Raw genomic sequence first — 26,715 nt, forward strand, 5'->3', positions numbered from 1 at the left:
CCAGGAGACAACTCACCTGGTTTATCCTTTACAAAAGATAGAGAAACCCGATTTACTCCTGTGGAATCCTCACCTGGGTTATCCTTTACAAGAGATAGAGAAACTTGATCTCCTCCTGTGGAATACTCACCTGGGTCATCCTTTTCAAGAGACATAGAAACTCGATCTCCTCCAGTGGAAAACTCTCCAGAGTCATCCTTTTCAAGAGAAAGAGAAACTCAATCTCCTCCTGTGGAATACTCACCTGGTTTAGACGTTCAAAAAGAAAGAGACACTCGATCTCCTCCAGTGGACAACTCACCTGGGTTATCCTTTTCAAGAGAGAGAGAAACTCAATCTCTTCCAGGAGACAACTCACCTGGTTCATCCTTTGAAGAGAGAGAGACATTCGATCTCCTCCAGTGGTCAACTCACCTGGGTAATCCTTTTCAAAACAGAGAGAAACTCAATCTCTCCCAGGAGACAACTCACCTGGGTCATCCTTTTCAAGAGTTAGAGAAACTCGATCTCATCCTGTGGAACACTCACCTGGGTTATACTTTTTAAGAGATAGAGAAACTAAATCTCTTCCGGGAGACAACTCACCAGGGTTATCCTTTACAAGAGATAGAGAAACTCAATCTCCTCCTGTGGAATACTCACCTGGGTCATCCTGTTCAAGAGACAGAGAAACACGATCTCCTCCAGTGGACAACTCACCTGGGTCATCCTTTTCAAAAGAGAGAGAAACTCGATCTCTTCCAGGAGACAACTCACCTTGGTTATCCTTTAAAAAAGATAGAGAAACTCGATTTCCTCCTGTGGAATACTCTCCTGGGTTAGACCTTCAAAAAGAAAGAGACACTCGATCTCCTCCAGTGGACAACTCACCTGGGTTATCCTTTTCAAGAGAGAGAGAAACTCGATCTCTTCCAGGAGACAACTCACCTGGTTTATCCTTTACAAAAGATAGAGAAACCCGATTTACTCCTGTGGAATCCTCACCTGGGTTATCCTTTACAAGAGATAGAGAAACTTGATCTCCTCCTGTGGAATACTCACCTGGGTCATCCTTTTCAAGAGACATAGAAACTCGATCTCCTCCAGTGGAAAACTCTCCAGAGTCATCCTTTTCAAGAGAAAGAGAAACTCAATCTCCTCCTGTGGAATATTCACCTGGTTTAGACCTTCAAAAAGAAAGAGACACTCGATCTCCTCCAGTGGACAACTCACCTGGGTTATCCTTTTCAAGAGAGAGAGAAACTCGATCTCTTCCAAGAGACAACTCACCTGGGTTATCCTTTACAAGAGATAGAGAAACCCGATTTACTCCTGTGGAATCCTCACCTGGGTCATCCTTTTCAAGAGTTAGAGAAACTCGATCTCATCCTGTGGAACACTCACCTGGGTCATCCTGTTCAAGAGACAGAGAAACACGATCTCCTCCAGTGGACAACTCACCTGGGTCATCCTTTTCAAAAGAGAGAGAAACTCGATCTCTTCCAGGAGACAACTCACTTTGGTTATCCTTTAAAAAAGATAGAGAAACCCGATTTCCTCCTGTGGAATACTCACCTGGGTCATCATTTTCAAGAAACATAGAAACTCGATCTCCTCCAGTGGAAAACTCTCCAGAGTCATCCTTTTCAAAAGAAAGAGAAACTCAATCTCCTCCTGTGGAATACTCACCTGGTTTAGACCTTCAAAAAGAAAGAGACACTCGATCTCCTCCAGTGGACAACTCACCTGGGTTATCCTTTACAAGAGATAGAGAAACCCGATTTACTCCTGTGGAATCCTCACCTGGGTTATCCTTTACAAGAGACAGAGAAACTTGATCTCCTCCTGTGGAATACTCACCTGGGTCATCCTTTTCAAGAGAAAGAGAAACTCAATCTCCTCCTGTGGAATTCTCACCTGGTTTAGACCTTCAAAAAGAAAGAGACACTCGATCTCCTCCAGTGGACAACTCACCTGGGTTATCCTTTTCAAGAGATAGAGAAACCTGATTTAGTCCTGTGGAATCCTCGCCTTCCTTATCCTTTACAAGAGATAGAGAAACTCAATCTCCTTCTGTGGAATACTCACCTGGGTCATCCTGTTCAAGAGACAGAGAAACACGATCTCCTCCAGTGGACAACTCACCTGGGTCATCCTTTTCAAAAGAGAGAGAAACTCGATCTCTTCCAGGAGACAACTCACCTTGGTTATCCTTTAAAAAAGATAGAGAAACTCGATTTCAAGAGAAAGAGAAACTCAATCTCCTCCTGTGGAATACTCACCTGGTTTAGACCTTCAACAAGAAAGAGACACTCGATCTCCTCCAGTGGACAACTCACCTGGGTTATCCTTTTCAAGAGATAGAGAAACTCAATCTCCTCCTGTGGAATACTAACCTGGGTCATCCTGTTCAAGAGAGAGAGAAACTCGATCTCTTCCAGGAGACAACTCACCTTGGTTATCCTTTAAAAAAGATAGAGAAACTCGATTTCCTCCTGTGGAATACTCTCCTGGGTTAGACCTTCAAAAAGAAAGAGACACTCGATCTCCTCCAGTGGACAACTCACCTGGGTCATCCTTTTCAAGAGACATAGAAACTCGATCTCCTCCAGTGGAAAACTCTCCAGAGTCATCCTTTTCAAGAGAAAGAGAAAGTCAATCTCCTCCTGTGGAATACTCACCTGGTTTAGACCTTCAAAAAGAAAGAGACACTCGATCTCCTCCAGTGGACAACTCACCTGGGTTATCCTTTTCAAGAGAGAGAGAAACTCGATCTCTTCCAAGAGACAACTCACCTGGGTTATCCTTTACAAGAGATAGAGAAACCCGATTTACTCCTGTGGAATCCTCACCTGGGTCATCCTTTTCAAGAGTTAGAGAAACTCGATCTCATCCTGTGGAACACTCACCTGGGTCATCCTGTTCAAGAGACAGAGAAACACGATCTCCTCCAGTGGACAACTCACCTGGGTCATCCTTTAAAAAAGATAGAGAAACTCGATTTCCTCCTGTGGAATACTCTCCTGGGTTAGACCTTCAAAAAGAAAGAGACACTCGATCTCCTCCAGTGGACAACTCACCTGGGTAATCCTTTTCAAGAGAGAGAGAAACTCGATCTCTTCCAGGAGACAACTCACCTGGTTTATCCTTTTTAAGAGAGAGAGACATTCGATCTCCTCCAGTGGTCAACTCACCTGGGTAATCCTTTTCAAAACAGAGAGAAACTCAATCTCTTCCAGGAGACAACTCACCTGGTTCATCCTTTTTAAGAGAGAGAGACATTCAATCTCCTCCAGTGGTCAACTCACCTGGGTAATCCTTTTCAAAACAGAGAGAAACTCAATCTCTCCCAGGAGATAACTCACCTGGGTCATCCTTTTCAAGAGTTAGAGAAACTCGATCTCATCCTGTGGAACACTCACCTGGGTTATACTTTTTAAGAGAGAGAGAAACTAAATCTCTTCCGGGAGACAACTCACCAGGGTTATCCTTTACAAGAGATAGAGAAACTCAATCTCCTCCTGTGGAATACTCACCTGGGTCATCCTGTTCAAGAGACAGAGAAACACGATCTCCTCCAGTGGACAACTCACCTGGGTCATCCTTTTCAAAAGAGAGAGAAACTCGATCTCTTCCAGGAGACAACTCAACTTGGTTATCCTTTAAAAAAGATAGAGAAACTCGATTTCCTCCTGTGGAATACTCTCCTGGGTTAGACCTTCAAAAAGAAAGAGACACTCGATCTCCTCCAGTGGACAACTCACCTGGGTTATCCTTTTCAAGAGAGAGAGAAACTCGATCTCTTCCAGGAGACAACTCACCTGGTTCATCCTTTGAAGAGAGAGAGACATTCGATCTCCTCCAGTGGTCAACTCACCTGGGTCATCCTTTTCAAAAGAGAGAGAAACTCGATCTCTTCCAGGAGACAACTCACCTTGGTTATCCTTTAAAAAAGATAGAGAAACTCGATTTCCTCCTGTGGAATACTCTCCTGGGTTAGACCTTCAAAAAGAAAGAGACACTCGATCTCCTCCAGTGGACAACTCACCTGGGTTATCCTTTTCAAGAGAAAGAGAAACTCAATCTCCTCCTGTGGAATACTCACCTGGTTTAGACCTTCAAAAAGAAAGAGACACTTGATCTCCTCCAGTGGACAACTCACCTGGGTTATCCTTTTCAAGAGAGAGAGAAACTCGATCTCTTCCAAGAGACAACTCACCTGGGTCATCCTTTACAAGAGATAGAGAAACCCGATTTACTCCTGTGGAATCCTCACCTGGGTCATCCTTTTCAAGAGTTAGAGAAACTCGATCTTATCCTGTGGAACACTCACCTGGGTCATCCTGTTCAAGAGACAGAGAAACACGATCTCCTCCAGTGGACAACTCACCTGGGTCATCCTTTTCAAAAGAGAGAGAAACTCGATCTCTTCCAGGAGACAACTCACTTTGGTTATCCTTTAAAAAAGATAGAGAAACTCGATTTCCTCCTGTGGAATACTCTCCTGGGTTACACCTTCAAAAAGAAAGAGACACTCGATCTCCACCAGTGGACAACTCACCTGGGTTATCCTTTTCAAGAGAGAGAGAAACTCAATCTCTTCCAGGAGACAACTCCCCAGGGTTATCCTTTACAAGAGATAGAGAAACCCGATTTCCTAATGTGGAATACTCACCTGGGTCATCATTTTCAAGAGACATAGAAACTCGATCTCCTCCAGTGGAAAACTCTCCAGAGTCATCCTTTTCAAAAGAAAGAGAAACTCAATCTCCTCCTGTGGAATACTCACCTGGTTTAGACCTTCAAAAAGAAAGAGAAACTCGATCTCTTCCAAGAGACAACTCACCTGGGTTATCCTTTACAAGAGATAGAGAAACCCGATTTACTCCTGTGGAATCCTCACCTGGGTCATCCTTTTCAAGAGTTAGAGAAACTCAATCTCATCCTTTGGAACACTCACTTGGGTTATACTTTTTAAGATAGAGAGAAACTAAATCTCTTCCGGGAGAGAACTCACCTGGGTTATCCTTTACAAGAGATAGAAAAACTCAATCTCCTCAAGTGGTCAACTCACCTGGGTCATCCTTTTCAAAACAGAGAGAAACTCAATCTCTCCCAGGACACAACTCACCTGGTTCACCCTTTTCAAGAGAGAGAGAAATTCGATCTCCTCCAGTGGTCAACTCAAAGGGGTAATCCTTTTCAAAACAGAGAGAAACTCAATCTCTCCCAGGAGACAACTCACCTGGTTCATCCTTTTTAAGAGAGAGAGACATTCGAACTCCTCCAGTGGTCAACTCACCTGGGTTATCCTTTTCAAAAGAGAGAGAAACTCAATCTCTCCCAGGAGACAACTCACCTGGGTCATCCTTTTCAAGAGTTAGAGAAACTCGATCTCATCCTGTGGAACACTCACCTGGGTTATCCTTTTCAAGAGATAGAGAAACTTGATCTCCTCCTGTGGAATATTCACCTGGGTCATCCTTTTCAAGAGACATAGAAACTCGATCTCCTCCAGTGGAAAACTCTCCAGAGTCATCCTTTTCAAGAGAAAGAGAAACTCAATCTCCTCCTGTGGAATACTCACCTGGTTTAGACCTTCAAAAAGAAAGAGACACTCGATCTCCTCCAGTGGACAACTCACCTGGGTTATCCTTTTCAAGAGAGAGAGAAACTCAATCTCTCCCAGGAGACAACTCACCTGGTTCATCCTTTTCAAGAGAGAGAGAAATTCGATCTCCTCCAGTGGTCAACTCACCTGGGTCATCCTTTTCAAAACAGAGAGAAACTCAATCTCTCCCAGGAGACAACTCACCTGGGTCATCCTTTTCAAGAGTTAGAGAAACTCGATCTCATCCTGTGGAACACTCACCTGGGTTATACTTTTTAAGAGAGAGAGAGAAACTCAATCTCTTCCAGGAGACAACTCACCAGGGTAATCCTTTACAAGAGATAGAGAAACTCAATCTCCTTCTGTGCATCCTGTTCAAGAGACAGAGAAAGACGATTTACTCCTGTGGAATCCTCACCTGGGTTATCCTTTACAAGAGATAGAGAAACTTGATCTCCTCCTGTGGAATACTCACCTGGGTCATCCTTTTCAAGAGACATAGAAACTCGATCTCCTCCAGTGGAAAACTCTCCAGAGTCATCCTTTTCAAGAGAAAGAGAAACTCAATCTCCTCCTGTGGAATACTCACCTGGTTTAGACCTTCAATAAGAAAGAGACACTCGATCTCCTCCAGTGGACAACTCACCTGGGTTATCCGTTTCAAGAGAGAGAGAAACTCGATTTACTCCTGTGGAATCCTCACCTGGGTCATCCTTTTCAAGAGTTAGAGAAACTCGATCTCATCCAGTGGAACACTCACTTGGGTTATACTTTTTAAGAGAGAGGGAAACTAAATCTCTTCCGGGAGAGAACTCACCTGGGTAATCCTTTACAAGAGATAGAAAAACTCAATCTCCTACAGTAGACAACTCACCTGGGTCATCCTTTTCAAAACAGAGAGAAACTCAATCTTTCACTGGAGACAACTCACCTGGTTCATCCTTTTCAAGAGAGAGAGACATTCGATCTCCTCCAGTGGTCAACTCACCTGGGTAATCCTTTTCAAAACAGAGAGAAACTCAATCTCTCCCAGGAGACAACTCACCTGGTTCATCCTTTTTAAGAGAGAGAGAGACATTCGATCTCCTCCAGTGGTCAACTCACCTGGGTAATCCTTTTCAAAACAGAGAGAAACTCAATCTCTCCCAGGAGACAACTCACCTGGGTCATCCTTTTCAAGAGTTAGAGAAACTCGATCTCATCCTGTGGAATCCTCACCTGGGTTATCCTTTACAAGAGATAGAGAAACTTGATCTCCTCCTGTGGAATATTCACCTGGGTCATCCTTTTCAAGAGACATAGAAACTCGATCTCCTCCAGTGGAAAACTCTCCAGAGTCATCCTTTTCAAGAGAAAGAGAAACTCAATCTCCTCCTGTGGAATACTCACCTGGTTTAGACCTTCAAAAAGAAAGAGACACTCGATCTCCTCCAGTGGACAACTCACCTGGGTTATCCTTTTCAAGAGAGAGAGAAACTCAATCTCTCCCAGGAGACAACTCACCTGGTTCATCCTTTTCAAGAGAGAGAGAAATTCGATCTCCTCCAGTGGTCAACTCACCTGGGTCATCCTTTTCAAAACAGAGAGAAACTCAATCTCTCCCAGGAGACAACTCACCTGGGTCATCCTTTTCAAGAGTTAGAGAAACTCGATCTCATCCTGTGGAACACTCACTTGGGTTATACTTTTTAAGAGAGAGAGAAACTAAATCTCTTCCGGGAGAGAACTCACCTGGGTTATCCTTTACAAGAGATAGAAAAACTCAATCTCCTACAGTAGACAACTCACCTGGGTCATCCTTTTCAAAACAGAGAGAAACTCAATCTTTCACTGGAGACAACTCACCTGGTTCATCCTTTTCAAGAGAGAGAGACATTCGATCTCCTCCAGTGGTCAACTCACCTGGGTAATCCTTTTCAAAACAGAGAGAAACTCAATCTCTCGCAGGAGACAACTCACCTGGTTCATCCTTTTTAAGAGAGAGAGAGACATTCGATCTCCTCCAGTGGTCAACTCACCTGGGTAATCCTTTTCAAAACAGAGAGAAACTCAATCTCTCCCAGGAGACAACTCACCTGGGTCATCCTTTTCAAGAGTTAGAGAAACTCGATCTCATCCTGTGCATCCTGTTCAAGAGACAGAGAAACACGATCTCCTCCAGTGGACAACTCACCTGGGTCATCCTTTTCAAAAGAGAGAGAAACTCGATCTCTTCCAGGAGACAACTCACCTTGGTTATCCTTTAAAAAAGATAGAGAAACTCGATTTCCTCCTGTGGAATACTCTCCTGGGTTAGACCTTCAAAAAGAAAGAGACACTCGATCTCCACCAGTGGACAACTCACCTGGGTTATCCTTTCCAAGAGAGAGAGAAACTCAATCTCTTCCAGGAGACAACTCCCCAGGGTTATCCTTTACAAGAGATAGAGAAACCCGATTTCCTCCTGTGGAATACTCACCTGGGTCATCCTCTTCAAGAGACATAGAAACTCGATCTCCTCCAGTGGAAAACTCTCCAGAGTCATCCTTTTCAAAAGAAAGAGAAACTCAATCTCCTCCTGTGGAATACTCACCTGGGTTATCCTTTTCAAGAGAGAGAGAAACTCGATCTCTTCCAGGAGAAAACTCACCTGGCTTATCCTTTACAAGAGATAGAGAAACCCGATTTACTCCTGTGGACAACTCACCTGGGTTATCCTTTACAGGAGATAGAGAAACTTGATCTCCTCCTGTGGAATACTCACTTGGGTTATACTTTTTAAGAGAGAGAGAAACTAAATCTCTTCCGGGAGAGAACTCACCTGGGTTATCCTTAACAAGAGATAGAGAAACTCGATCTCCTCCTGTGGAATACTCACCTGGGTCAGACCTTCAAAGAGATAGAAAAACTCGATCTCCTACAGTAGACAACTCACCTGGGTCATCTTTTTCAAGAGAGAGAGAGACATTCGATCCCCTCCAGTGTTCAACTCACCTGGGTCATCCTTTTCAAAACAGAGAGAAACTCAATCTCTCCCAGGAGACAACTCACCTGGGTCATCCTTTTCAAGAGTTAGAGAAACTCGATCTCATCCTGTGGAACACTCACCTGGGTTATACTTTTTAAGAGAGAGAGAAACTAAATCTCTTCCGGGAGACAACTCACCAGGGTTATCCTTTACAAGAGATAGAGAAACTCAATCTCCTCCTGTGCATCCTGTTCAAGAGACAGAGAAACACGATCTCCTCCAGTGGACAACTCACCTGAGCCATCGTTTTCAAAAGAGAGAGAAACTCGATCTCTTCCAGGAGACAACTCACCTTGGTTATCCTTTAAAAAAGATAGAGAAACTCGATTTCCTCCTGTGGAATACTCTCCTGGGTTAGACCTTCAAAAAGAAAGAGACACTCGATCTCCACCAGTGGACAACTCACCTGGGTTATCCTTTCCAAGAGAGAGAGAAACTCAATCTCTTCCAGGAGAAAACTCCCCAGGGTTATCCTTTACAAGAGATAGAGAAACCCGATTTCCTCCTGTGGAATACTCACCTGGGTCATCCTTTTCAAGAGACATAGAAACTCGATCTCCTCCAGTGGAAAACTCTCCAGAGTCATCCTTTTCAAAAGAAAGACAAACTCAATCTCCTCCTGTGGAATACTCACCTGGTTTAGACCTTCAAAAAGAAAGAGACACTCGATCTCCTCCAGTGGACAACTCACCTGGGTTATCCTTTTCAAGAGAGAGAGAAACTCGATCTCTTCCAGGAGACAACTCACCTGGGTTATCCTTTACAAGAGATAGAGAAACCCGATTTACTCCTGTGGACAACTCACCTGGGTTATCCTTTACAAGAGATAGAGAAACTTGATCTCCTCCTGTGGAATACTTACCTGGGTCATCCTTTTCAAGAGACATAGAAACTCGATCTCCTCCAGTGGAAAACTCTCCAGAGTCATCCTTTTCAAGAGAAAGAGAAACTCAATCTCCTCCTGTGGAATACTCACCTGGTTTAGACCTTCAAAAAGAAAGAGACACTCGATCTCCTCCAGTGGACAACTCACCTGGGTTATCCGTTTCAAGAGAGAGAGAAACTCGATCTCTTCCAGGAGACAACTCACCTGGCTTATCCTTTACAAGAGATAGAGAAACCCGATTTACTCCTGTGGACAACTCACCTGGGTTATCCTTTACAGGAGATAGAGAAACTTGATCTCCTCCTGTGGAATACTCACTTGGGTTATACTTTTTAAGAGAGAGAGAAACTAAATCTCTTCCGGGAGAGAACTCACCTGGGTTATCCTTAACAAGAGATAGAGAAACTCGATCTCCTCCTGTGGAATACTCACCTGGGTCAGACCTTCAAAGAGATAGAAAAACTCGATCTCCTACAGTAGACAACTCACCTGGGTCATCTTTTTCAAGAGAGAGAGAGACATTCGATCCCCTCCAGTGTTCAACTCACCTGGGTCATCCTTTTCAAAACAGAGAGAAACTCAATCTCTCCCAGGAGACAACTCACCTGGGTCATCCTTTTCAAGAGTTAGAGAAACTCGATCTCATCCTGTGGAACACTCACCTGGGTTATACTTTTTAAGAGAGAGAGAAACTAAATCTCTTCCGGGAGACAACTCACCAGGGTTATCCTTTACAAGAGATAGAGAAACTCAATCTCCTCCTGTGCATCCTGTTCAAGAGACAGAGAAACACGATCTCCTCCAGTGGACAACTCACCTGGGTCATCCTTTTCAAAAGAGAGAGAAACTCGATCTCTTCCAGGAGACAACTCACCTTGGTTATCCTTTAAAAAAGATAGAGAAACTCGATTTCCTCCTGTGGAATACTCTCCTGGGTTAGACCTTCAAAAAGAAAGAGACACTCGATCTCCACCAGTGGACAACTCACCTGGGTTATCCTTTCCAAGAGAGAGAGAAACTCAATCTCTTCCAGGAGACAACTCCCCAGGGTTATCCTTTACAAGAGATAGAGAAACCCGATTTCCTCCTGTGGAATACTCACCTGGGTTATCCTTTACAAGAGATAGAGAAACTTGATCTCCTCCTGTGGAATACTCACCTGGGTCATCCTTTTCAAGAGACATAGACACTCGATCTGCTCCAGTGGAAAACTCTCCAGAGTCATCCTTTTCAAGAGAAAGAGAAACTCAATCTCCTCCTGTGGAATACTCACCTGGTTTAGACCTTCAAAAAGAAAGAGACACTCGATCTCCTCCAGTGGACAACTCACCTGGGTTATCCTTTTCAAGAGAGAGAGAAACTCGATCTCTTCCAGGAGACAACTCACCTGGGTTATCCTTTACAAGAGATAGAGAAACCCGATTTACTCCAGTGGACAACTCACCAGGGTCATCCTTTTCAAGAGAGAGAGAAACTCGATCTCCTCCAGTGGACAACTCAGCTGGGTCATCCTTTACAAGAGACAGAGAAACTCAATCTCTTCCAGGAGACAACCCACCTGGGTTATCCTTTACAAAAGATAGAGAAACTCGATCTCCTCCTGTGGAATACTCACCTGGGTCAGACCTTCAAAGAGATAGAAAAACTCGATCTCCTACAGTAGACAACTCACCTGGGTCATCCTTTTCAAGAGAGAGAGAGAGACATTCGATCTCCTCCAGTGGTCATCTCACCTGGGTCATCCTTTTTAATACAGAGAGAAACTCAATCTCTCCCAGGAGACAACTCACCTGGGTTATCCTTTTCAAGAGAGAGAGAAACTCAATCACTTCCAGTGGACAACTCAGCTGAGTTATCCTTTTCAAGAGAGAGAGAAACTCGATCGCCTTTTGAAATCTCAGCTGGGTCTTCCTTTTCAAGAGAGAGAGAATCTCGATCTCCTTCCGTGGACAACTCAGAGGAATATATGCGCTAATTACTTTAACAAGATTACACAATAACACTTTAACAATACAATAGGTTTAAACAGCTGGCATGAACCAACCTTTTTACGCAAACCACAAGGACATAATCTCCGACTATACACGTTGAAGAGAGAGAGAGAACCTCAATCTCCTCCATTAAAACACTTACTTGGGTCATCCTTTTACAGAGGTAGTGAAATTCGATCTCCTCCAGTGGACAACTCAGCTGAGTCATCCTTTTCAAGAGATAGAGAATCTCGATCTCCTTTCGTGGACAACTCAGTTAGGTCATAATTTTCAATAGAGAGAGAAACTTGATCTCCGGTGGACAACTCAGCTGCAGGGCCGCTGGAAATTATTTTGACCAGGGGGTGCTGTGAAAATCTTTTGTTCTTTTTTGGAGAAAAAAACCTATGCACCTATAGGCCTATTTAGAATACTTATATAATATATACATTTAAATGTTTAAAAATAAATAAATAGATCAAGGTTCACCACGTCATTGTATTACACTCTGCAGTGAACATAGCTAGGGCCACACACAGACATCATCAGTTCTCAGAGGAATATATGCGCTAATTACTTTAACAAGATTACACAATAACACTTTACCAATACAATAGGTTTAAACAGCTGGCATGAACCTGAGTCCCTGCACCTCCATTTATGTCACACATGACTCTATTAGCTCCAAAATCCTTTTACGCATCAACACAAGGAAATAGTCTCAGACAATCTCAGCACATTATTGAATAGCTCTCCACATCCATTACGCAAACATACGGACAAAATAACACTTTTTTTTTCCATCTCCAACCTTTTTACGCAAACCACAAGGACATAATCTCCGACTATACACGTTTAAGAGAGAGAGAGAACCTTAATCTCCTCCATTAAAACACTCACTTGGGTCATCCTTTTACAGAGGTAGTCAAATTCGATCTCCTCCAGTGGACAACTCAGCTGAGTCATCCTTTTCAAGAGAGAGAGAATCTCGATCTCCTTCCGTGGACAACTCAGTTAGGTCATAATTTTCAATAGAGAGAGAAACTTGATCTCCGGTGGACAACTCAGCTGCAGGGCTGCTGGAAGTTATTTTGACCAGGGGGTGCTGTGAAAATCTTTTGTTCTTTTTTGGACAAAAACACCTATGCACCTATAGGCCTATTTAGAATACTTTTATAATATATACATTTAAATGTTTAAAAATAAATAAATAGATCAAGGTTCACCACGTCATTGGCTTACACTCTGCACTGAACATAGCCAGGGCCACACACAGACATCATCAGTTCTCAGAGGAATATATGAGCTAATTACTTTAACAAGATTACACAATAACACTTTAACAATACAATAGGTTTAAACAGCTGGCATGAACCTGAGTCCCTGCACCTCCATATATGTCACACATGACTCTATTAGCTCCAAAATCCTTTTACGAACAGCACAAGGAAGGAAATAGTCTCAGACAATCTCAGCACATTATTGAATAGCTCTCCACATCCATTACGCAAACATACGGACAAAAAACACTTTTTTTCTCCATCTCCAACCTTTTTACGCAAACCACAAGGACATAATCTCCGACTATACACGTTGAAGAGAGAGAGAGAACCTCAATCTCCTCCATTAAAACACTCACTTGGGTCATCCTTTTACAGAGGTAGTCAAATTCGATCTCCTCCAGTGGACAACTCAGCTGAGTCATCCTTTTCAAGAGAGAGAGAATCTCGATCGCCTTTTGAAAACTCAGCTGGGTCATCCTTTTCAAGAGATAGAGAATCTCGATCTCCTTTCGTGGACAACTCAGTTAGGTCATAATTTTCAATAGAGAGAGAAACTTGATCTCCGGTGGACAACTCAGCTGCAGGGCTGCTGGAAGTTATTTTGACCAGGGGGTGCTGTGAAAATCTTTTGTTCTTTTTTGGAGAAAAAAACCTATGCACCTATAGGCCTATTTAGAATACTTTTATAATATATACATTTAAATGTTTAAAAATAAATAAATAGATCAAGGTTCACCACGTCATTGTATTACACTCTGCAGTGAACATAGCTAGGGCCACACACAGACATCATCAGTTCTCAGAGGAATATATGCGCTAATTACTTTAACAAGATTACACAATAACACTTTACCAATACAATAGGTTTAAACAGCTGGCATGAACCTGAGTCCCTGCACCTCCATTTATGTCACACATGACTCTATTAGCTCCAAAATCCTTTTACGCATCAACACAAGGAAATAGTCTCAGACAATCTCAGCACATTATTGAATAGCTCTCCACATCCATTACGCAAACATACGGACAAAATAACACTTTTTTTCTCAATCTCCAACCTTTTTACGCAAACCACAAGGACATTATGTCCGACTATACACGTTTAAGAGAGAGAGAGAACCTCAATCTCCTCCATTAAAACACTCACTTGGGTCATCCTTTTACAGAGGTAGTGAAATTCGATCTCCTCCAGTGGACAACTCAGCTGAGTTATCCTTTTCAAGAGAGAGAGAAACTCGATCGCCTTTTGAAATCTCAGCTGAGTCATCCTTTTCAAGAGAGAGAGAAACTCGATTTCCTTCCGTGGACAACTCAGCTGAGTCATCCTTTTCAAGAGATAGAGAAACTCGGTATGCAAATATACGCACAAAATAACACTTTTTTTCTCCATCTCCAACCTTTTACGCAAACCACAAGGAAATCATCTCCGACTATACACGTTATTCAACCGTTCTCCAAGTCCATTAAGCACAGAACACACGATCAAAATAACACTCAATCCCCACCACGTTTCAAAAAGACTGTCTGACGTTAAACTGCATAGATATGAAAGTGCGCGGCGGCACCATGATCTTACTTTGAGCTGCAGACAGGGTGTCCTGGTTACGGGTGTCCAAATCTCGAGGTGCGGTCTGGGGTCGTGGAAATCAATTCTCTAGTGAGGGGACGAATGTCCAGGGAGTTCATAATCCGTGTGTGGGCATGCATCACTCAAACGTTTGTGGGTATTTTCTGGGTCATAGTGCTGCATACCCATGTCTTCTAGAGACGCAAGGCTGAGAAAGTGTGCTCAGATGAGGCCACAGAGATGGGTAGGCACAGACGTAACTCAATCAGTTTTTCTGTCTCTGAAAACATGGCTCTTGTCTTTTACTGGAACTTTCTCCAACATGATGCTACATCTTGAACTGTGCAGCAGCACCCCCAGCACCCCCACTTCCCGCAGCCATGCTCAGCTGGGTCATCCTTTTCAAGAGAGAGAGAAACTCGATCTCATCTACAACTCAGCTGTGTCCTCCTTTTCACGAGACAGAGAAACTTGATCTCCAGTGGACAACTAAGCTGGGTCATCCTGTAAAGAGAGAGAGAAACTCGATCTCCTCCAGTGGACAACTCAGCTGGGTCATAATTTTCAAAAGAGAGAGAAAGTCGATCTCCTTCGGACAACTTAGCTGGGTCATCCTCTTCAAGAGAGAGAGAAACTTTTGAAAAGTACCTCTCTCTCTGTGTCCATGCTCAAATCCATGTCTTTAAAGATCTTTACAGCCCCTTCAAGCACACTTCAAGGACAAAGTTTTGAAAATTCAGAAATAATTTCTCCCCTCAAATGTGTGTCTCTCTCTGTCGGTGATAAATAAGATATGACCACAAGCCACTAAACTTCTCAATATATGGTTTTAACCATTCCAATCATCTCCTTATGACATCATAGTATCACCATTATGACATTCTTTTTTGTTCTGTTCTGTTCCAGCAGTCAGTGTTACATTCTGAAAAACAAGTAAACGTGTTTTTATTCAAATAATATGACTTCTACTGCTGATAGTGTACAGAAAATATGTGTATACTTTATATTATAATTTATGTTATTATTCATTACTTACATTTGTATCTATTCACAGATATTACTGATCTTTTAGTCAGAATAGATAGTCTGATATTATAGTATTTGTGCATGTGGGTTATATTCATATGATAAATGATAAAAAGTGTATCAAAAGCAGTTTTGGCTTTTCCTAATGCACATTTTTGTTTTCAAGAGAACCATTTAGTTCTCCAGTTTGTAGTGGTGTCTGAATTCGGAGTGGGCATGATCATACCTATAGGCTACACTCATCCCACAATATCCCACATTTCACTATAAATCTGCACTGTGTACATCCAGTGTTCACTCTCCAAACGATACCGTCATGTATTGGTGGTTAAAAGCTTTTCAGTAGTGGAAAGTGCATGGCTAAGAGGCTATTTAAGCTACACATTTTAATTGTATGATGAGGAAAAAGCTCTCTAATTGGTTGGAATTTCTTGTTAATGTCCCATAATAATAATAAAAAAACTAGATTACTACTGCCTGGTGTGGCTGCTCAAAAGACACATAGACAGACAACTACACGGACTGATGTTGGCTCTGGTCGTTGTTTTATTTTATTTTATTTTTTGCATTCATCAATCGAGACAGTTAAAAAATAATGTTGAAGTTCTTGACTCCTATTTTCTCGCCTATGGGGACAGCTTAGGCTACAAGAAGGCAAACGTTAATCTCCACCAAAACAGTTTGTGAACGTCAGGCCTGTCTGTGGAACACGTGTTCAGCAATGACTTCTAGAGGGCCCTTGGTTGTTGCTTCCTGCAGTTAGCTTTGGCTGAGGCAGCGTAGGAGCCATATTTAGCAGTTACGAAGTGTGACAAAAATTGCTCCAGCAGGTGTCACTTTTGGGTTCAGGTCATACTCTTTATAGGTAACAACTTTCACAGCTAGACGGAGGAGCACACCGCTACGCCAAGCTACAGCGCACAAGTTAAATGTATAGAAATATGTTGGAAACTCGCATATGAAAATATTGAAGATCATTGCTGAATGAGTAATAAATCTTTTATAAACAAAGACGATACTGGACTGTCAAATCTCACAAGATGCTCCGGACCAAAGCCGAGGTGAGCACGTCAATTTATAAATTAGCCCGTCTATGTATGTAGCCTCTCGGTAGCTTTAAGTATAGTCTTAGATCCTGTAGTTCATATTGTAACTAGAATCCAAACAAACTGCACCAAAGAAAAAAAGACTGGTACAGTTGTTTTCTCCGCAGCAGGATTCCATTGACAGCTTTAACAGCAGCACAAACCAACATGGGAAACAAACACTCCAGTTCACTTTAACTGAACATAACAGGTTAAGTTTCTAAATGCCCAAAGCATTTGGATAATAATAATACAGTGACGAAAATTTGAGAGGAAGAAACAAGAATATTCACTATTGAGTATTAACATGGTTATAAACACAACAATACCTAGACTGAAATAAAAAAATAAAAAAAGAATTTAATTCCTTATTAATTGCCCTGATCAACGTCTTTTTCAATGAAAATAAAGGCCTGCATTGTTTGTAAGAAGTAAACAATGATCCTGCAAAATCTACTTGTTGAGTGTCTTGAAATGAGATGTATTACTTAATACATCTCCTTTCAAGACACTTCACAAATATATTTTGCTCATAGATTTATTTTACTCAATCAATACTCAGTATTTTTATTCTTCACCAGGCAGTTTAGTGGCAGACCACGGACAGACTTAAGAACTCTCTTGTTCCCCTGGCCATAACACTGTACAGCACCTCACTGTCACAGCAGGTGAAAATCACACAGTGACTCCTGGACCCATATTTTATTTCTTTTTGGTTTTTTTTCTCTCTCTCTCTCTCTCTCTCTCTCTCTCTCTCTCTCTCTCTTTCTCTCTCACTTCTCATATGCACTGCTGACCTAAGAGTCAGCCTCCATTTGGACATTTTAATACATATTGGACAGTCACCTTACTTAGTAGCGGTCACTTTAATGATCACCCTAACTACCATTGTATTGTTTGTCTGTCTGTTCTCACATCTCTGGCCCCTCCACCTCAAACACCACTGTACATGCACACACAACACAAACTTCTAGAAGGTCAGCACTTGGTTTTTGAGGTTCTTTAATTGTTTACATGTCTATTTTAATTAGCACATATGTTCTCTCTCCTTCACAGGTGATGTACATTGTTGTTATATAAGCACAATTCTAATGTTAATTGCACAAGTTTAATCTGTAACTATGTTTACTCTTAGTCACGTATGGGGGCTTCTTAATCTATTGTGTATGTGTATTGTAACTAATGTCTTGTGTCTTGCATGTCTTCTTGTGTCCTGCATGTCTTGTATACTGCTACTGGATGCCTTGAATTTCCCTCGGGATCAATAAAGTCTGTCTATCCATCCATCCATCCATCCATCCATCCATCCATCTTTTCAACAGTTAAATGGGTATTGTAAGATAAATGTTATTACCGTAAATTTCGGACTATAAGCCTCTACTTTTTGTCGCGGTTTTTAACACTGCGGCTTTTAAAACGATGCGGCTTATTTATGGATTTTTCTTGCGGGACAATGAGCTTGTGCCGCAAAAACATTTGACTTCGTCACATCGGATCTTAATATCAGTCATTTTGCGCTTTATGCACGCACCCTCATCATGGAAAACACACGGAGAAATACATATGATGCAGCTTTCAAGTTAAAGGCGATCGAACTGGCTGTCAAAGAAGGAACTAGAGCTGCTGCACGTAAAGTTGACACTGACAGCGACAACGAAAAAGAGACTGAGGAAGTGAGTAATGAAGTCATTCTGAGGCAGTGAATGGATGGACTTTTTCCTGTGAAATATATTACGGTAATCTTTTTCATCAGCCGCGTTACAGACACTGTTTGATAAAGGATTTACAGTAGGCTTCATATTTGCGGATGTTACCAGTAGTACGTATTTCATTAAAAGTTAAAAACATGTTTTTATGTCACGTCTTTCTGTGTAAATAGCTCTTGTTATAGCGTGGACACCTGCGGCTTATAATCAAGTGCGGCTTATATATGTACAAATACATTTTTTTACCTATTTTTAGCCGGTGCGGCTTATATCCAGGTGGTGTAAAAACTACAAAAACACACATTTCTCAGAACTCATTCACTTGCATTCACCCACCCATTCACTGAAGTCGAACACCCTACAGCCTACACCATGCTGTCAGGTGTCAGGTGCTTTTGTGGCTATAGCTCAAATTCTCTTGAATTTCCTGCTCTTTACATCTTTCTGACTCTGTTGAGTCTTTAAAAAGCAATTAAAAGCATTAGACAAGCCTATGGGAAATCACGTTGTCCAGTCTGCCTATTGATCTGTTTTTACTGTGGCAATTATTCCTAGTCATAGCAGGATTTTATTGTGTCATCCTCATTTGTTGCAGTTTTGTTGTTATGGATTGTCTCGGTTTAAAACCAAATGCAGGACAGAGACAGGTGGGATACGTGAACAGGAATTGATTTAAAAGGTGATTCAAAAATGGTGCAAAAGGGAAGGGTGGTGAGAAGTCCTGGGATCTGGTGAGTGGGGGTTGTGAAGTGTCAGAGAATCCCAACGTGGAGGTCCACTGAGTGATCAACAGGCAATCTGAAAGTGGTGAAAAAATACAAAAATAGCTCCACAAGCTAAACCAAAAAGAGACAATCGCTACTCTGATAGCCGAGGTTGAATTCCTACACACCGTCGACAGAATTATCTGACGACGAGTCAGAGACAATCTGGGGGGTTTTGTACGGCGGGTTGATCACTGATGTTACACACCTGGTACCTCCTGAGGAGAGAAACCACACCCACCACACTTACTACCAGGGAGAGAAACATGAGGATCAGACAGACAAGGGGAAAGTTCCGGTTCTCTTATTTGCAGTCTCCTTGGTCCTCAGCTGAACCGTTTTACATTCACTTATTTATCTTCAGAAAGTTTCATCATTTAGATTCTTATCAATCATTTTCAGTATTCCTGACACATAAATATCTGTGTTTATAAAATACAAAGTTCATTGTCGAAATACAGGCTAGGCTAAGTCAAAACTGTATAATAATAATAAAAAATAATAGACAATTTAAAATGAAATATTTTAGTAAGTAGTAAGTAAAGTAAAGTAAAATTTATTTATATAGCACTTTTCGCAGGCAGGGGCCACAAAGTGCTTCACAAACAGGGTTTAAAACATCACAAGCAACAAACAGACAGTACAGAGACCATAGCAGCCCTAAAAGAGACCAACCAAAAGCCTGGACAAATAAAAACGTCCCCAGTTGACTCTTGAAAGTGTCGGAGTCACATTGAACGAGCATCCAATAGGCCGACGTGGATTGACGTCTCGGAGGTAGTGTCCGTGTTGCGGAGCGGGACTGGACGAAGGCACATCCAGCGGTCACGTGAGCTCCAGCTGGTCCACGCTAGAAAAGCCGGCATAAACACGGAAGTAGGCGATGGCGATGAAAACCCCTGACCATGGCTCCAGCACTGTGAAGGGTCCAGGACAGTTGTTGAAGTGCGGGCAGGCGGCAGCGAGGACACGCTGGCGCACACGTCGAGGAGAGGAATCCGGCGCAGGAACCGACGGAGCCCCCGGCAGCCGCAGCACGCCCTCGCTTCACTTGGATACCGGACCGAGAGCCCCTTTTTCTGGATCTCCTGCGGGTCCTACCCGGCACCCGATACAGCACCAAGTAGTCAGGTGAGACGGGATCGATTTCAAACGGAGGCAGAAATGCCTGTTTGTAACGGTCCCAGGTATGAAACATGTCCTCCAATGACTCTTTGATACGAAATAAAGAGTCCCGATCATAGGTTAGTAAAGCCAGGACACTTCCATTTGTCATCTGGGCTGCAAAGATCACATATAGTGAAACAATAATCATCAATAATCTACAAAACAGAGAGCGAACCGTGGCAATGCCAGTCACAGGCGCCAGTACGGTTTGGTCTCCATGGCAATGGAGATTTTAGTCAGTAGAAATAGTCCTTTTGGTTTGAAACAGACTGGAGGTTGTTCTTCAGGTGTTTGTTATCAGGTAAAGGGACTAAACAATGTAACTGTGTGTGTTTGATGAGAAATAATACAATGCATGCTTGTCTGAACATAAACAGCTGTAAGTTTGACTGACAGCTGAACTTGATCAGCTGATGTCGTGTCATGTGACGCTGTCGAGGAAAGGACGTTTCATGTCTCTTAAAACTGATTTCCTCGGTCCTCTCTCCTCGGCTTCGTTTCTTCCGTACATCTCTGGTGGGCGGAACTAGACGCAAGTAGAGGAGACAACTTGATGCAAATAAGAGAACCGGAATGCAGCTAAGGAAAGACAGACAAACCACAATAGGACAAGGATGGGCTGCCCTTACAAGAGACATGACATTCTTTGATCTATGTTAAAAGTGCTAAATGAATAAACTTTAAAACGTTACTTACGTACACTTGGGGCTCTCTGAAATACTTAGCAGGGTTTTTTAAATCTGTTTAAAGACAAGCTATGACCACATTCTTTGTTGGATACTGTGAAGACATAGACTATAGACATATGTCTGCGTTTAAAAAAACAAAACAGCTGTAGCAGATGGTCTGCATGTACATACAGGTTTTAAAACCTTTTTCCTTGTGTAAACCTTAAAAAATTTTTTATTGTATAGCCTTGTTTGTTACAGCTTGTAAACACAACATTCAAACTGGGACCTTCCTCCTGGGCTCATTGCCCCCCAGAAGTGCATACTGCAGGATGTGGTGTGCACATTTACTGTTTGTGCCTACATTACAAGCTACCGCAAGCTAGCTCAAACCAGTGGTGGTTTTTTTTAACAAGTTTTATCTTCTTGCAACTATGATTGCATTTTCTCTTATTTTCTGTCATTTCGCTGGTTTGAATCACGTCCAATTGTTGAATTGTATCAACCCCCAAAGTCACCTGCACACTGCAACTGGCTTGGGGAAACACAGTAGCTCCCATATTAGAACCAAAACAACACAAAACATCCAAATCAGAGGACAGGACACCATCACCATCACACATGTATGGAGGCCCATAAGTGGTGCTTGAGCGGCATTACTTTAATAAAAGTCTACATTTAAGTTGCTATTTGTAAAATAAATTGACTTGGCCTGACTGTGAGCTAACATCATATAACTTGTTATAAAATATGTAGAATCTGAACTTAAGATAAAAATGTTTTGTATTTTTATTTCACAATAATCAAGCTAGCTGACACTAAACTCTATGATGTCAAATTTTGAAACTCTATATGTTGTGATAAAACATGCAAACAATTAAATGTTTGAGACAAAAGCAGTTTCTGTTGATTGTTAAACATAAATAAAGATATATTTTAAGGACACTTATACTGTAAATGAAGCAATATCTCCCTCCCTCGCCCAAAATAATAGTTTTTCACTTTCATTTTATGCAGGTTTTTTTCCTCTTCAGAATTTGGACATTTCTGTCACACTGGTCCTTTGTTTGCGGGTCCTTTTGCACATGATGTAGGATATGGTGGTGATGAAAACCAGCACAAGAAAACCAACCACTGCTAACAAGCCGATCATTGCCTGCTTTCCATTATTCTGATCTGGAATGAAACAGAAAACATGCAAACAAGATCATGACTTAACCAATTAGCCAAGGAAAGCAAATTATGAGTCAAGAATAATCAAAATTGATTTAGATTTACATATTGAGTTGAGCAGAAGTGCAGAGATCTCAAAAACAACAATAACCTTTTCATATCCCGATAAGACAGCTTTACAGCTGTTAGATAATTTAAAGCAGCCTATGTTATATCAGAAGAGTACTGCAATAATGTTATCTATGTGAAACCGAGAGTTCAGTTTTTATGGCTCTGGTTCAAAGTGCTGTTGTATCTACTATCACTAAACAATAACTTTTGAATAAATAGGCGCTATTTTAAATGAGCAATATGTAATCAGCTACTGAATAAAACCATGACATGACCTTACTTTGTCATCAGACTTTAAGGAAACATGCTATGTTGAATTGCTGGCACAATGCAGCAGCCTGTGTGTTTTTCTAAGTTTAGATTCTGCTCTGTTTTTGTTTGGTTAAACACACAAGGTTCACTTTCTGCAACAAGGCAACCTTGTGGCGTCATGTGTGTGTGTGTGTGTGAAGATATACAGATAAATATATAGATATATATATATATATGTAAAGATATACAGGTAAATATATATAAAAATAGCTTTTTATCCCTCTTTTACCTGTCTGTATGTTGGGAGTGTCTGTCTGGGTTCTTCCTCTCACTGACTTTTTTAATCACATGCTTTACATTGAATTTAAGACCATGGGGATACAGTAAAAACATGATGATAAGTAATTCAGGGTTACAGTGGTTTTGTAAAAACCAAGGTAGGAATGATATTTCATTGAAATCTACCTTATAAGGTTAGTTTTATAAAACACTTTTAGATATAATACACAGTGTTTTCTCTGCAATACTGGAACAAGTACATTTTTTGATTCACTTACTGTCATTGTCTTCTCCCGTGTCTTTCCCAGGAACCAGCATGTGTTCAGTTTTTTTCAACTGCCCGTCATGCAGATCTGGTTTTATCCCCAGTAGGTGACACATCAGTGGGTACAAATCAACCATATCAAAGGGCTCTACAATCTTATTTATTTCAAAGTCCGGTCCCACTGCTCTGAAGATCGACTGCATGTCCTTGACTTCGTTGTCAAAACCATGCTCTCCTTTGTTCGCGTTCAATGGTAAAAACTGTATAGACAAAGAAATCAGAAAATTTGTATGAAACATAACTGTGTTATCAATCAAATGTAATAAATTTGGCGGCGGCAGTTTTTTTTTCCAACAGACTATACAAAAATATGTAAGGGGACGTCTGCAAAAAATTTAAATATCTAGCCCTTTAAACACACATATTTCTAAAACTATCAAAAATGTTTGAAGACAGACTGCTGTTGAGATATTCCTGTGTTGCTCTTCACACATGTCCCTTACAGTGGGAGACTTTTCCTGTCAGACTGGGAGCAGTGTCTCAGTAGGCTAGATGAAAAAGTCCAGATAAAGTCAGGTGGAAATATTGAGCCATTAGGGTTCACACATTTAACTCAATCAGAAAATTTCAAAACAATTTCAGTAATTTTGTGCACTTTTGAAAGACAACTGATCCACAGAAGGCCATACAGTATCCTTTATATTAAATGACGCAACAGCTAGCTCAGGCAGAAAACTGGAGCTGCACTACTTTCACACTTCACATGCATCATTATTCACTTTCACCTGACAACTCCTCCTTCCAACTGGCGGGTCTATTGAAGCTGATTTACGGTCTCTCCCTTTGCTATTTCACTGCAAACTCTGACTTGCACCAGTATAGCGCTCTTGCTCCCACCACCTCCCAACCATCCACCTATAGGCTTCGACAGGATTTTTAAGGTATCATGCCATCAATCCTCAAATTTCTGCATGTTAAACACAATTTCAAGGTACAGCTGTCCTTAATCTTTCTGTTAAGGTGACCTTTTAAAAAACACTTTAAGAGAAAGGTTGACAAATGAAGCAACCAAACGCCCAGGAAAGGACTGGACATGTGGTTCCTGATATGCCATGTCAAGGAAATAGGACTACTTTTAAACTAGATATAACATTTTGAAGCACACAGCTGCTTCTGGGCACTCTCACCCCATTGACAACGTATCCAGGGTCAGCCACGAGGATGATGGGTAGAAGTCGAGGATGTTTGCTGTAGTGCAGTCTAGCAGGCATCTCCTCTTTCTTATACACATGAAGGTGAGGGTGCCCTCCTCTCAGAGCCTGGTAGACCGTCTCCAGCTTCCCCTCTTTAGGAAGCAGCATCCCAACAGGACCATAATCCAACAGCTGGAACTGAATATCTTTGAAGCTGAAGCCAGGGATCTTAGAGAGGATGATTTTCTCAACTTCTCCTCCATGGAAGATCTTTGACATTCCATGGTCTGCGGTGATGAGGATGTTGAGCTTGTCTGTGAGGCCATGTTGCTGAATCTTGTCCCGTATGTAGCCCACTGTGCGGTCCACTTGTCGAACCATTTCCCTACATTCTGGAGAGTCTGGTCCAAATTTGTGCCCCGCCAAATCTGGTTCTCCAAAGTACAAAGAGACAAAGTCCAGGTCTTCTTGGTGGAACCACTCTCCAACCACCTTGTCAATGTTCAGTCGCCAATCTGTCTCGTTAGCATGATCATAGAAAGCAGGCTCCACTTGCCGATACTTCACTGTCTCTCCTCTGTACTCAGCAGCAGAGGCAGGAAAATGTAGAGAGCCTGCCTTTAGGCCCTGAAAGAATAGTATACATTTATTAAGTCATCTTATAAGCCACAAAACATACAAAACACAAAATATTGAATAAAATACATAGCAACATCATGCATCAAATCTTTAAAACAGAAAGTATATTGGTGGAGATCAAGAACCTGTCTCTGTGCTGTTATCCAGATTGGTAAGGTGCCATTGTCCCAGTAGGAGTCAACAAACTGAGTCTGGTAATATTGCTTCTTCTCCTGGGTGGTTGTGTTGAACCAAATGTTGTGAATCACTCCGTGATTCTCAACATGACGTCCTGTTGAAAATAAAAATAATATCGAGGAACTACTACAGAGGCCGTTATCTCATTAGCACTTCTGAAATGTTCTCAAGAATTTCAGGAAGACTTCCCCTCCTGATCTGGTTGTTAACACATGTACATCACAGGAGGAGAATAGCCCTGCCAGACAGAAGGGGATGTGGAGGGACTTCTAAGGCAAGACGACGTACACATCCACGTGGAAAAGTACGGTAGAAAATAGAGAGAGTGGTATACAACACTTCAAAAACTATTTTAGCCTGTATATCAAGGCTATGTGTAGTTGAACAGAATCGCACTATCAACAAAAGAGAGGAGAGGAACATAATGGTGAACAGAAAAAGTAATGCAAAAGCTGAATTATGGGCACCGGGATGATACTGGTCATGTGCGTCCAGTCTATGGCTGTGCACTGAACACAGGGAATAAAGGAGTTGAATTCTACATTTTATATCCTGCTGCTTTTCTCCATCAGCTCACTTAGACCTTCTGTGGTAAATATACTATGGGGTTGGCAGGAGAAGCTCCAGATAAAGTCCAAGTGAAAAATGTGTGATTGTGTTCAGTTGTGGCTGTGGTTCAGTAATATAAATGGAAGGCAACTTAACTTACTTGGTGACCCAGTACCTTCAACACATCATACTGATTCAAGCCGTTTGATCTTTCCAACTTTCTATAGGCGCTTGAAATGATCACCCTTTGGTTTTTTGGTAAACACTTGCCCCTTTTCTGTTTTTATGAAAAGTAGTCCCAGCCAAAAAGTGGAGATTGTACTTTCAAAAAAAACTTATTTAAAAGTTTTGAAATGAATAGAACCCTATATTACTTGCAACATCCCATTCTCTTGTGCGTTTGCTTACTACTACCTCTTTATGTATAAGAGCTATTCTAAGCAAAGTATATGAAGTAAAAATTAGTGTTTAATAACTTCCTAACTCACTATCAATAATCGTTCTGGGCCTATTAGCTATAGACTATGGCTGTGAGTTATATATTATATATATATTAATTAGCTTGTAAACAAACAACAGTAAATGGGGAATATTGTGACCTTAATTTAAAGTGTTACCAAAAGAACTAATACAAAGACCTTTTACCTGTCAGCATTGTGAAGTGAGAAGGGCTGGTAATGGTGAGGAAGGGTGGTGTGACATATTCTGCCTTCACCCCATCCTTTGCCATCTTATCCAGATTTGGGGTATCAACATATTGGTCATAGTCCCAGCGGAAACCGTCAAAGGAGATGAGCAGCAGCTTGTTTCTGGCAGATGCAGTAAATGCAGAGTCTCGCTGTGGGGCAGCAGCACAGGGAGGGATGGCAGTGAAGCCGAGGATGGCGAGGCAGACCAGCAGCATGACCAAGAGTTTAGTCCTTGTTAAAAAGATCTTGGAAAGTAACAGATTTCCTTTTTTTTCTTGTACACACAAGCATTTATGGGCTACGACAACAACCCTTAAACTCCTCAAAGAAAACCTCTTCTCTTCAGTCAGGAAATTATGACACGGTATCACACAATGTCAGTGAACAAGCCTCTCATTAGTGTTAGTTGGATATTGGTCACAACTTATCTAATCATAAACATAAGCCAAGATCTTTATTATGGCAATACAGTGCGTGTGTGTGTGTGTGTGTGTGTGTGCGTGTGCGTGTGCGTGTACGTGTGTGTGTGTGTGTGTGTGCACACATGTCCTGAAACGTGACAGTGTTTCCAGACATGTTTCCAGCTGAGAATAATTCTGAACCCGCAACATGTGCAGATGGACCATAATGGAAAAGGTGACCACAAAATATTTTTTTCTGAAGTTCCTC

The 26,715-nt window shown here is 41.7% G+C and overlaps 1 protein-coding gene and 1 long non-coding RNA gene across 2 annotated transcripts in view; both read right to left on the reverse strand.

Annotated features, from left to right (window-relative positions):
• Positions 1–11,740, reverse strand: part of LOC306842365 — a 59,462-nt gene extending 47,722 nt beyond the window's left edge. The window contains exon 1 of the long non-coding RNA XR_013781729.1: positions 11,617–11,740. This is a non-coding gene — a long non-coding RNA (uncharacterized lncRNA). The remainder of the gene's footprint in view (positions 1–11,616) is intronic.
• Positions 11,741–21,310: 9,570 nt separating this feature from the next.
• LOC306842473 (ectonucleotide pyrophosphatase/phosphodiesterase family member 7-like) lies at positions 21,311–26,398 on the reverse strand. Its single transcript, XM_079372758.1, has 5 exons — positions 26,003–26,398; positions 24,757–24,902; positions 23,987–24,619; positions 22,813–23,059; positions 21,311–21,895 (listed from the first exon to the last, which is right to left on the reverse strand). The coding sequence occupies exons 1-5, from the start codon at positions 26,259–26,261 to the stop codon at positions 21,750–21,752; spliced, it is 1,431 nt and encodes a 476-aa protein (XP_079228884.1). The 5' UTR covers positions 26,262–26,398; the 3' UTR covers positions 21,311–21,749.
• Between the last annotated feature and the right edge of the window lie 317 nt (positions 26,399–26,715).

This window comes from Symphodus melops, assembly GCF_947650265.1.
Source record: "Symphodus melops genome assembly, chromosome: 21".
NCBI lineage: Eukaryota > Metazoa > Chordata > Actinopteri > Labriformes > Labridae > Symphodus > Symphodus melops.